Source organism: Nelusetta ayraudi, unplaced genomic scaffold, assembly GCF_046127955.1.
Source record: "Nelusetta ayraudi isolate G7.1 ecotype Tasmania unplaced genomic scaffold, CSIRO-AGI_Nayr_v1 ptg000056l, whole genome shotgun sequence".
In the NCBI taxonomy this organism is placed as follows: Eukaryota; Metazoa; Chordata; class Actinopteri; order Tetraodontiformes; family Monacanthidae; genus Nelusetta; species Nelusetta ayraudi.
This window is the reverse complement of record NW_027466106.1, coordinates 626,550-639,340: the sequence shown is the minus strand read 5'-3', so window position 1 is coordinate 639,340 and position 12,791 is coordinate 626,550. Positions and strand designations below refer to the sequence as shown.

Sequence of the window (12,791 nt, the reverse complement as noted above, 5' to 3'; positions counted from 1 at the left end):
CTAATGAATATAGATGGATAAAGAGCGCTGGGAGATCTGAGCACGGGGGAAAGAAACGCTGTTTGATCTATGATCCCTGTATGTTGGCCCAATAAAGTGTTTTACTGTTGACAGTGTAATGAGGAAATAAGCTGCAATGATACATAATCGATGCGAATATATACAGTGCGGCTGAAGAGGGTGAGCAGTATTATAAAACTTTTTTTTTTCCCGTCAAGGGCAAAACATCCTTTCTGAATTTGTATTTGTATAAACACCCCTTAAATAACACATAAAACATAAAACACACCAACGCTGCACTCACTTAATCTTGTCTGGTGCTTATAAGTTGTGTTAAGGAACAGGGTACTAGATTCAGCTTTCTTATTTTATTTATTTATTTATTTATTTATTTAGTTTGACTCTGTCAGAAACAGAGTGTATACCTGTCCTAGTGGTGGTATCTATCTCAATTCCAAACCAAATCTAATGTTTGTTGAAATACTCTCTTACCGGTTACCAGTTGACCTGAGAGGCCAAATGTCGCTGCCCATTGTCTTTCAGCTGAGGTACAGCTGAGGTTTCAGTTAGTAAAGTCACTAAAGCTGAGTTAACATATATTTTTGTTTATTAATTCAATACAGAAAAGGTGTTTGTTCGGAATTAGAGTTCTGTATATGTTCCTCTCACGCCCAGCAGGGGGCACCACTCCAGTTGCAAAACAAACAGAAAATGCTACTCACTAATTGACTGGACATAAAGATGGACGATGCTTCCAGTTTTGTGAAGGACAAAAATGTGGAAAAAACAAAAACAAGAACTCTCATGTTTGGCCAGCAGGGACCGCCAAAGTTGGTAGCAAAAAGGCTAAAATAGACCGGCTGTTGATACAGAAAGAAGAACAAAATAGCAATATTCAATGTCCATTTGGACTAATTTTGAGGGGGAAAAAAAGACCACAAAGTTGAGGGCATGGCTGAGGTTTAGTGACCAACTGTGGCCAAGTTACCAGCGGGTGGGCAAGTGTTGGACCACATTGCTGCACTCCATCTCCAATCATCCCTCTATCTCCAGCACCGCCCACACAGTCAGTGTTCTCACTCAATTTAATAGTTTCCAACAGAACTGACACTACTGAACTGTTTTCCCTTGGGTGTGTGAGTTGTATAAGACATTAAAATGTTCATTCCTCAATGCAACACTGTGTCTAAACACCCCGGCGTTAATTCCGTATGCCAAGACGCTGATTTTGACAATGGCAAACACACTTATTTATATGTTAATTATCGTCGAGATTTAAACACATTTTTATCAGGGGAATTGCCAATAAAGGAAAAACCGCTAGAGCTTGCAGGAGCTGAGCACTTCAGTGATTTCCATCCATTTTATCTGCGTGCACCGTTCCCTCGTGGGTTTGTGCTGTGAGAAAGTGGTTTCAAGCCTATTTATAACACAGCATAATACCCTCTGCTGTTGTTCAGAAGAAGGAATAAACGCTGTCCGTCTTCCTCAACGGTGGGTTTCGCACAAAATATAGCAGTGTTTAATTTTAATCATGCTAAATTATTCTTTGAGCCATGGACTTTGCTCGGGGCCAAAATATGCTGACACCCTGATGTGAATCCACTTGACATGTTGTTTCATTCAGCCGTTTCACTGACAGAGCGTTGGGTCTCTCTTTGACTGACCTTGTGCCAAAAGCCCTGACAGAGAAAGCTTCATAACAAGGTCTCACGTCCCGCCCTTTTTTTTATTTAAATGTCCCTCCCGTCCATGTCTTTGCCATATAAATACTTAAACAGCTGCACTGAGACGTCGCTACACCTTTGTCCCCTACTGTATTAAATTTTCAGTTTTGAGATGGGCAACGCTGATTGTTGTTTTTAATGTTGAAGTCAATTCTAGATTGCAATTCCACCCTCTCATTATGCCAAACTGCCTGAGCTTTAATTTCCCACTGCTCGACAGAATTACTGTTAGCACAACCACCATTAAGCATTTAATAACCATTTGATCATATGTTACACTTTCCCAGCTCTGCACGTGTTTGTTTGTTTGTCCAATTTAAGGTGCTTTGCAGAGCACTTTTTAGACAACGTCCAGCACATTTCCTACCCGCTGGTACGTGCGGCAGCAGCCGCAACAGCAACAACACCAATAAAAAAAAGCATGCAGGGGTGCACACTGCGCCCTCCTACAGGCTTCGTCACAGTTCTCCGCGGGCCGACACAATGCGCTTGCACGAAATTTCCCCTCTGTCCTGCGGTCGGGCCGACGTCCAGCATCCCCATCAAACGGGGATCAAAAAAGCAGCTGACTCCGAACCAGAAAATAAACAGCGCGTGACAACCCAGTGCTTTCGCGGGGACGCCCAATTGTTTGTTTTTGTGGTTCTGCTTTGTCATCAGCAGCGTGGCTTTTCTAATCCACAAAGGCAACAATGCGCTCTGGAAGGCCCCAGGCACGCAGCGCGGGCGCCTGCTCCCAGGGGGAGCTTTTGAGGGCTATTTCGCCAGCGGCGAGCGCTGGGCAGCGTTCAGTCTAGCATGAGACAGCCGAGGGTGAGCACCCAAGTTTTCACACAATAAAGGCGAGGGAAGGGGACCAAGCGCTCCGGGGATACCACCAGCCCACGGGAGAGAAGCCGACCACCATGTTCAAGACCACCTACCTGCACGAGGTGCGCAAGGAGAAGTACGAGCGCTCCGATGTGTTCGACGAGGAGCCCGAGGACTCCTCGGCGGGCATCTCCGCCATCCAGGGATGGGAGAGCCTCCAGGAGCTCAACAGCCGCTTCGCCCGCTACATCAACCGGGCGCGCGTGCTGGAGCAGCGCAACGCCGTGTTCCGCAAGCAGCTGGAGACGCTGCAGCGGATGGAGGAGGCCAGCGGCCTGGAGGAGGCCTTCACGGAGCAGATCGAGGTGAACAGGCAGCGCATCAGGGAGCTGTCGTCCGACCACGCCAAGCTGGAGAGGGAGCTGAGGGAGGCGTGCCGCATGCTGGACGAGTTCACCAGCAAGTAAGAGACGGCGGAGTGGCTGCTGTTGTTGCCCGTGTGTCAGAGGTCACAAAATGAATTTCTTTACTTTTTAGTGAAAAGTAACAGTGGACGTGTGTGGAAATGGTCAGGGAAAATCTCTCTAGCCAGAGAGTCTAAATAATATGAAATAAGAGATTAATCTATCAGGTATCCCACAGACATGGAGATACACTAAAGTGTGTATAGTATTGAGTGAAAATTTGTTTGGCACCAGAAACAACTGGGGCCAGGGTCTCATGTTTTAATATCAGGGAGCCGGTGAAAGATGGTGAAATCAGCCAATAATTACTGGCAAGTTAAAAGGCGAATATTGAGCAGTTCTGGTTCAATGAAATGGTGGCGAGAGGAGGACTTCACCGTACGCAGCTCTGGAATAATAAAATTGCAGGAGAGCTGCAAATGGCCGTTTCTGAGCTCTGCGTGCGATTCACGGAATCTTTCCACTAACCCTAACCCTTTTTTTTTTAAACCTACATAATTGCATCATGTTTGTTTCAGATACAGAAATGAGTGCGACTATCAAGAGCAGCTTCGGGGCACGCTGGAGCAGCTGAACAAGGTACCGTGTTGGGAAAACATCAGTGTGTCTGCGATAATAAAGTTAACAAAGGTGTCAAGTCTAGATTGTGTTTGTGTATGTGGGGTTTTCTTTGGGAGGGGGTGGATGGATTGATGGATGGATGGAATTCTTTGCTAGAAACCTTTGCTATTAAGGGTTTTTTCCACTCTGGAATGATTTGACTGCAAAAACATAATTTTACCATTTCTTTTCCCCAGCCACTTATTTTTCTCCCGTTCATTCTCTCCTCTCCCCGCTCCTGTGACAGGAGGCGGATGCTGCCCTGCTTAGAAACCTCGAGTATCAGATCCAGTCTCAGTTCCTGCAGGATGACATCAGCTCCACCAGAGAGAGGCACAAGAAGGTTAGTGGCTCTACATAATCAGAAATATTATTCCGCCTTCCAAGTGCAGATGCACGGTCCATTACAGCAACAGGTGAGCCGCCTACTGCATAATTACGCGCAACCGCACCTGAGACGTGTGATGGAGAGGAGGCTCGGAGTCATGATTACCGTAGTAGCCTGGCTTTTATAATATGGCGGATAATATACAATGGATTAGGTGGATGATTGCGTGTAGGTTGGTAACAAGTGAACACTTCAGAGGTATATGAGAGCATTTCTTCTCTGGTAATATTAATAATACAAGGCAATGCGAGTGAAACGTGTCCATCGTTGCATGAGCCACAACTGGGAACCAACTATATCAATTTAAAATGACGTCAATCATGCAACTGCGTGCTCCAACAATACCTTTATTTTTATTTTATTTTTTTTTTATTACAAATTAGCTTTGCCTTTCAATCCCCTGGTTATCTGTTAGCAATGACACTGCGTTAAAACATCTCATTAAACTTCCCACCCGGAGAATCATATCCAGCAGTGGACAGTGGGTATTAGTAAATCATCATTTGCTGTGAGCACAGGCCAGCAGCAGAGAGAGGACGGTGAGTTACTGCGCCGTTGATCACGCCGCAGTAACTCTGGCTGTCGGCTGTTAATAACGCCAGTAGGACTGGAAACAAATGGTTTTTCCGTGCCCCCGCTCATCGCCGCTGTCATTGTCTCTGTAATCACTCTCCGGCGGTGATCGGAAGAATGCTGCCGTTGTCGTTGCCGCCGTGTACAAGAGCGAGCCAGAGTGTTTTGTGCGGATTTTTGGCCAATTACGCAGAGGCAGGAAGCATGAGAATATAACGACAACAAAACATCGCCGAGTCATTTTAGGTCAGACTTCTGCCTGCTGACGCCGACCTCTGATTAATCGCCGGCACACAAGGTTAATCCAGTTCCCTTATGAGGTAGTGGCTTTTAAAACAAAAAGCACTTCCTCTTCCTGTGATGTGAGAGACAGGGAGAAAAAAAGAGGGAATGAAAAAACACCGAGGTTTTGCACAAGTGGTGCAAAACTGGACGGACCAACTACTTTCAGAGCAGTCGTGCTGCGTTTGGCCCAGCACAGACAAAGGTGGCAAACCTCTTCTTTTTTATTTGACTTTTACTCCGTCTTTCAAGAAATTAATATATTATCGATAATGACTCTGAGCTCACGCTTGTGCACATGGATTTTCTAAAGACGTTTTCATAGCAGCAATGAAACACAGGCATAATTTATCAGCTTTTCTCGGCTAAGCGGCCGCGTTTATTGAGTTCTTTAATGTCCCGATTACTCAACTAGTAAGAAATGCAAAGCGGTGTTCTTTGAACAGCTGGATTTTCTTTTTTCTTCCTCTGCTTGTATTGAAGAGTAAATTTAGTCGCCCTACTGTCTCTCTCCACGCAGAACCTTGCAGAGATCCAGACCTACGTGAATATCTTGCAGCAAATCAACCAGACGCTTCCCCTTGTTCCCAATGTGTCACTGGGCACCTCTGAGGTGAGGTCACTAATGTTGTCACAGTGTCCCTGCGTGTGTGTGGGTGTGTATGTGTGTGTGTGTCCCTTAGGGGGGAGATGGTGTTTGCCTCGGTGTCAGCTTTGGCTTTGCGTCTGGAGCTGATGAGGTTAGCGGCCCCTCGCTTTGATTGGCCGCCTGCGCCTGCATTCATCTTGTTGTACTCTTTACCCGGGCGTCCATGTGCTCGAGTGAGAAGGGCCTTCGCTTTGACACTGTGAGGAGACCCCAATGGTGTGAAATGCCACAGGGACCGGCCGTGCATGCAAATGTCCCGTGACAGTGATGGGCATTTGTGAAGCAGATTTTGGGGGGATTCTGTGAGGCCGAGCGGCTCTGAAGGCCAGACGGGCTTAATTGGCTGAGTTAAACCTCAGTGGGCAGCGACAAAGTGTCCACGCTGTGCTGAGTGGAATTTAAGTGAATTGGGGGGAAAGGGATTAAGGGACGGACGGGGTTAATGTAATCGAACCTGGGCGAGTTACTGAGGTAAGGAATAAGTTGCGGGAAAAGCAGAGATAAAATGTAAATAATGTTGTCCCATGATTATTTTCTAATTCTTCACACACACACACAGCCACACACAGAGAAATTCAAAGCAGGTTGTAAAAACCCTTTGAAGGTTGTCTGCCTTGGGGGCAAAAACTCCAGGAAAACTCACCTCCAAAAATGATGTTCCGTTTCTTTCTGTTCCATTTTTCAGAATGTGTTAGTGCTAGTTCTGCAAATCTGTTGTACCTCTCCAAGGTCCATGGCAACACTCCCAGCCAGGCTTTGTTATTCCATATTCTGTTTAATGATGTACCAGTTTTAGCAAGAAACTAAAACAGAGATATATTTTTTGTTTGCTTTGCTGGAGGCTGTAAGCCTGAGGGCGGAAGAAGCTGTAATGAATCATATAACTACTGGAGTCGAACGTGAAAAATAAACATCAGGGAAAAAAAAGGCAGAATATGGATTCTTTAGAACCACAAGTGAAATAACACATGTAACAAAATTATTTTAGGGGCCACCGACAAGGTCGGCGTTGCCTTTTCACCCCTTATCCCTCTCGCTGATGTTTATGTTGTGTAACAGGAGCAGGAGAAGCTGCTGGCTCAGAGGAAAGTGCCAGGTCTCCAGAGTCAGCTAGAGGAGTACAAGAGCGCCCTCTGTCAGCTGCAGGCTCAGAAACTACGACTGCACACTGAGGTGGGTCACGTCTAGGTCGCATGTGCACGTTGCAAGTAGGTGGTTTAATATGTGACAATACACTCTAAAATGTTATTGATAGAAATGAATTATACTTATTTATATATATATATATACATATATATATATATATATATATACATATATATATACATGTATATATATATATGTATATATATATATATATATATATATGTATATATATATATATATATATATATATATATATATATATATACACATATGTATATATATATATTAATGACAACCAGGTGAGATTCTGGTAGTCCTCTGTACAGAATCACACACCTTTATCAGAACAAGCGTGACTAGTTTTAATAGGTTTTAAAATGAGTAATTGAATTTAATTTTAAAGGCTCATTTAATTACGAAATTCATATATTATAATTTCTGTCAATTATAGGATTAAAACTAGCAACATATTCACCCAAATGAGTGATAGAAACTGGAAATAATATATTAATATCCCATACTTAAAGATCACCGAATGGAGTGGAACAGAGGATCAGTTCGCTAATAATGAATATTTTATTTGCAATAGCCAACAGACGCTTTAAATTTTGTTTTTATTTACGTTTAATGTGAAGTTTACGCTTTTGAACAGTAATTATTCCCCTCTTGAAAAAAAAAAATGGTTCCCTCCTTACCCGCATTTACAACACAAAGCCACTAGATGGCAGCCAAGACCAATTTATGTGAGCAAGTGCTTGTCGATTGCGGGCTGATCCTGTGTCCTCGATGCAATTAATAATGTAATAATAGAAAGAAATAGAAAGAAATACCTTTTGGTGGCAAAAATCGTAACTGACGTGTATTCAAAGGTGGAAATGACGGTGTTGTCATACTCTGTGTTTTACCTCTCAGACCGCGATGCTGGACCAAAACATTAAGAGCACGCAGGAGGTGTACGACGACGAGATTCAGATGTACAACGAGAAGATCGAGTCGTTGAGGAAGGACATCGAGGAGACCGAGAGGTCCCTGGAGAGGTTCACCAGCGAGTGTCGCCACCTGGCCATGTACCAGACGTCCCTGGAGAACGAGCTGGAGCGGTACAAGAGGATCATTGAGAACGAAGACAACAGGTAGGATCGGCTCCACCTGCCGGCGACAGGGGGCGGTGGCGCTCACAGAGACGCGCCTTCGCTTAACGATGCTGAAATAGCAAAACGTATAAGTGCGTTTAAGTAGATGCAGCATAAAGTATGCTGCCACTACTGTAATATTGATATCGTATCAAATATTGAGGATTTTTCAATTTTAATTGACATCATTTTTCCAGGCTGAGCAGAGTTGTTTTCAATTATTTTAAAATCCAATTTCTCATAAAGTATTATTTTCCTTTGCACACCTCAGTTATTCAACTGCTTCCTTTTTATTTTGGTAAATAATGTCAGTCGCGTTTTACCAACCTCCTGGAGGCGCTTCCCCCAGTTTGTGGATGTTTCACGGCTGACATTTTAGCAATTCTCTTTCTTTGCCCCCCCCGCAGGTTGAATTCTGCGATAATTGGCACTCCCATTACCCTGTTCACGACTAATTACCGCTACACTCACACACCCACGGCATCAAGCAGGGGGAGAGGTAAGGGCATATCACAGCTGGTTCAGGTTGATAATCAGTATGGTGCAATCAGTTGGCATTGTTAAAACCACCCTGCTCTCTGTCAGGCATGCGCAGCTGTTGCACGGGTCGTAAATGGACCACCAAAAAAAGGCTCTTTATTTTCAAATCTCAGTTTCGTGATATTTTGCCAGAAATGAGCAAAGACGACTCTTGCTCAACTTTTGCTGGCCTTGTTTAAGCCAACTAATCGAGTGAAATTGTTCTTCTGTAAACGTGCGCAATGATTGTCCTCCAAATTTAATTTCAGTGTTTTCCTAAGGGCCCGGCGTGTAACATTTATATGGGCATAAAATCAAATTAAATAATGGTTGGGTTTTATTGACTTAAATGATTTTGAAGTCACCCGCTTTCCCCAGCTTAGCACTCTGACTGCAATTCATTCACTGGAGGTCGAAGCTAATGTGGCGTGTGGCATAAATATTTAATGCAAACTCTTATAAACTGGGCCTTTAGTTAACTGCTACCCGGTAACAAAGCTGCCATCCGTCCTGCGTTGTGTCCAGATATCACCCAGGCCATCCAAGACATCACCAGCATCAAGCCCCGCCAGAAGGTTCTGGCTAAAAAGGTCCTGAAGATGAAAGAGCTGACCCCGAAAGACGTGATGGACAGCGGCCAGGACGAGCGAACCGAGAGCATTCCCGGAGAGGCTCCGGATGAGGAAATGAAGGGATTCCCCGAGGAGGTGCAGGAGGAGTGGGTGAGGAGGAAGGAGCAGAGGCCCGTCCTCATCGGAGTGTCTCCGCAGGACGTCCCAGACGGAGCGCAGATCAGCAAGGCCTTCGACACGCTGTGCAACATCGTCAGGGACCGCATGAGGAAGTACAAGAAGCCCGAGCCCATCGCAGATTTCTACACCAAAGGCCGCTACGTCCTGGTCACCGGCGACGGCAGCTACCCTCACCCGTCCTTCTGCAGCACCACGCCCTCGGCGGGCCACGTCTACGTCACAATCAGGGACGGGATGACCCTGAACAGACACAACACGCCCACTCCTCCGCTTCCCCAGCCCGCCGTCGACCCGAGACCTCCCACTCCCGGCAAGCCCTCCAACGGCGGAGGAGGCAAGGAGGACGACAAGGGTGGGAAAGGGAAGGATGACAACGGAGGTAAGCGAAAGAGCCAGACCCCAGAACCGAAACCCAAAGATCCGAGCCCGGTCCCTCCTCCCATCGGCCCCACCCCCGGCCCCACCCCCGGCCCCAAGGACCCAACCCCAGCTACCAGCGGCGACAAGAAAAGCAAGGACCTTCCCAGCGGGCCCACTCCGAAGCCGGCCCCCCGCGGCGCCAGCACCAGCTCCACCTCCACCAGCAGCTCCGGCACCAGCACCAGCTCCGGCAGCTACTGCCCCGAAGCCATGAGCTACGAGAAGCTGGAGGTGATGGAGTCTGTGGAGAAGTTCTCCAACGACCGCAAGGTCAAAGGTTATGAAGAGACTTCCATGGTGGTGGAGACCATGATCGAGAAGTCCAGCAAGAAGAAACACTGAAATCACCGCCGAGTGACGTCAGGAGAACACCGAAACAGAGTCCAACATGGTGCCGGTCCACTAACAGAAGACAGCGAGAGGTGAAGACCACCGTTCCTCAGACAAGTGTAACCACAAGAGTATCTTTGTTTCTGAGACCAACCATGTTTCAAGACCAACTACACATTCCCTCCTCCGATACTTCTTGCCCTTCCGCGCGCTTGCGTTCTCTGGTCTTGCGTCCAGAACACGTTCTGCTGGTTCCATAAGTGCAGCTGTTGTCGTTCGCCTTGACACCCCACGCCCGCCGCCAACGAGTCCTTTACTGTCTGAAAACTTGAGAAACGCAAAACCTCTACATCACCAGTGACAAAAACAACAACACCAACAGAGAAGCCAAAACATAGCTAAGGTAAAAAGCAAGAGAAGTTGTGCCACCCTTTGAATCCTGTCTTAGATCCTCAGTTTACCCCCTTTTGAACTCATTTGTTTAATTGGATGCTACTGCCTGCCCTCAGCATAATTTTGCTGTGTATTAATTTGCATTGATATATTGAATAATAAAAGAGATTGAAACGCCAGTTTGCTTGTTGGTTTGTTCTTCTGGTTGGGTGCCCCTCCACTCCCCGCCGCATTAAAAACCATGTGGTGATAAAAAAAAACAATCCCTCCAGAGGTCCACCCTCTTTCATTTTGTGATGGACAGAGCTGATAAAATAAGAGAGAAATGGGCAGAGATGCACAAACACAACTGTAATCTCAGATTTAAAAGACGAAATGACAGAGAACACATGACAAGGATTTGTGAGACAAATCACATTTGCCTGAGCTCGGCTACATTCGGCTAAAAGTGAGTGGAAGCCACAGCAGCGTCTAAAAAGCTTTTTTTTTTTTTTTTTTTTTTCTTTAGGGGGAGATTATGTTTCATGTTCTTTATTCCTGCCTCAAACTTTGCTTTGTCCACTTTGAAGCATCAACATCAACAATTTCCTGATAAATTATCTCCTACGGGTCTGATAAGGAAAACACTTTATTCTCACATCCAGCAATACAAAGCAACAGCAGCATTTGTATTTTAATCTGATGGCTGAAGGTCCACTGTTTGATTTCCTTTACCTTTAGCTGTACCGGCTAACAAGGAGCGTAATCAAATGAATGTGCAACTCTGATTTTAGCTGTTTAAAAAAAAATAAAAAAATCTTACTGCTTCTAGTAAAAATAAAAGTCTGTCAAGGGCAAAAAGAGCAAATGAAAATGGAAAAGCTGCAAGCTGCAGGAGGAAAACTAGCTGGAGGACAATAAGGACTGATTCCTCAGCATCACTTATTGGAATTGCAGAATAGGGGGATGATGTTCTGCATGTCCATTAATATGAGCAATACATTGCCCATTATGTCATCTTAGTGTTATTAAAATAAAATATCATCTACAGAGGCTTGGAGGGGGAAAAAAAAGAACATTTACAACATTCAAACATTAAAATCCCCCAGTTGAGAATCTAGCCACTTGTTTTACAGAGGTTACATTTGGCTACAAAACTAGTTATTTATTTAAATAGTAATAATCATTCTTTGTATTAACTAAGTCTTTTTCCGGTCTCACTGTTTTGGACTTGGATAGAATCAGCCCGCTACCCTCACTCGCAAAACCAGCCAAAAGCTTTAATAAACATCTGGATAGGTTTCTAATAGTATTAGTGAAAGTGTATGAAATATGAAAGGAAGGAGCGCAAGCTGCAAAATAAATCACGCCTGAGACATGAGTGCTTGTCATCGGAGGCGTATGAGCAGAAAGAAGTGTCACTGCTCTGTTGTGCAGGATATTAAACTTTTAAGTAGAATGAGCACAAAGTCATTTTTACAGTCACAAACTGTACAACAACAGTTGGCAGCTGGCAGAAGAGTGAGAGGGAGAGAGAGAGAGAGAGGGAGAGAGAGAGAGAGAGAGAGAGAGGGAGAGGGAGAGGGAGAGAGAGAGACGCGGGGCAGCTAAAGCAAGTGCATTAAAAGGAGTGTTAAAGGGGAGTTTTCCCAAAATTCCAAAACTTGACACATTTGCAGCTCATAACTTTGCCGGTTCCTATTCCACATGAGCTGTTCTGGAGCTTCACCGATGGGAAGAATTCCCACCCAGTGCCAATCAAACCTGATAATGGATGAAAAAAAGAGGGCAGGTTTAATGTGCTTCCGTACTGCTAACAATGAAAGGAGTGTCTGCCGTGCTCGTCCGGGTCACTATTACTGTGGCTCTGCCTTCAAGATTGCAGAGGATGTTCTGGCTGGAAAATTGGTCCTTACATCATCATTTCAAGTCGAATTGGACTGGCGAGTCTTTTGGACACTTGGGTAACACCATAATGGAAAAAAAAAAAAAAAGGGGTTGTGTCATGTTGTTATATTTCCTCTATTGTATTTTTGTTTGATTGCTTTACATTGGCACTGGCTCACCATTGTTTTTTCTGTTGCGTTTGAATCAGGCGGAATTCTTTCCATCGGTGGAAAATGGTTATGGATAATGGGGACTGGACTGTCGGATGTTGCAGCAAAGAGCGAATCAGCAAATGGGTGAAATCTCCATTTTGGGTCAACTGCCCCTCCATAAAGTGGATATTTGGTTTATGTACAATTTGGTAAAGTACAGACAAAAAAAATGTTTAAAAAATCAGCTGATGGCTTCCTCTATGTAGAACGTAGAAATATGCAAATGTTACACTTTACATCATGGTGATCGGATTACAAGAGACATTCATTGAAAAGGCTGGGGGCGACTAATCGAATCACCTGGATGGCAAAGAAAACAGGGGGCGGGGGGTGGGGGGGTGGGGGGGTCAGGGTGAGGGGAAGGGAGGGAGGCGAAGCAGCAGGACGAGAGGAGGAAGAAGAGAAATGAAAGACTGAGAGAGCAGGAAAAAGAAAACGAAAGCTGAGTGGATGCGTCGGGAAAAAGGACGGAGCGAGATAAGAGGAGCGGGAAAAGAGGCGGCGACATGCACGTTGGCGGGGGCGGG

At 45.2% G+C, this 12,791-nt stretch overlaps 1 protein-coding gene and 2 long non-coding RNA genes across 4 annotated transcripts; all 3 read left to right on the top strand.

Annotated features, from left to right (window-relative positions):
• The first annotated feature begins 619 nt into the window (after positions 1-619).
• Positions 620-10,359, top strand: bfsp1 (beaded filament structural protein 1). The gene is made up of 8 exons (XM_076038424.1): positions 620-3,000; positions 3,520-3,580; positions 3,849-3,944; positions 5,365-5,457; positions 6,553-6,666; positions 7,552-7,772; positions 8,180-8,271; positions 8,817-10,359. The coding sequence occupies exons 1-8, from the start codon at positions 2,633-2,635 to the stop codon at positions 9,803-9,805; spliced, it is 2,034 nt and encodes a 677-aa protein (XP_075894539.1). The 5' UTR covers positions 620-2,632; the 3' UTR covers positions 9,806-10,359.
• A 1,242-nt stretch (positions 10,360-11,601) lies between these two features.
• On the top strand, positions 11,602-11,863 carry LOC142896601 (uncharacterized). The gene is made up of 2 exons (XR_012928378.1): positions 11,602-11,686; positions 11,718-11,863. It is a non-coding gene; the product is annotated as an uncharacterized LOC142896601 (long non-coding RNA).
• Positions 11,864-12,293: 430 nt separating this feature from the next.
• Positions 12,294-12,784, top strand: LOC142896600 (uncharacterized). Of its 2 annotated transcripts, none has more exons than XR_012928376.1 (3): positions 12,294-12,418; positions 12,450-12,602; positions 12,648-12,784. It is a non-coding gene; the product is annotated as an uncharacterized LOC142896600 (long non-coding RNA). The 2 variants fall into 2 exon arrangements; XR_012928377.1 differs by having other exon boundaries at positions 12,642-12,781.
• The last annotated feature ends 7 nt before the right edge of the window (positions 12,785-12,791 follow it).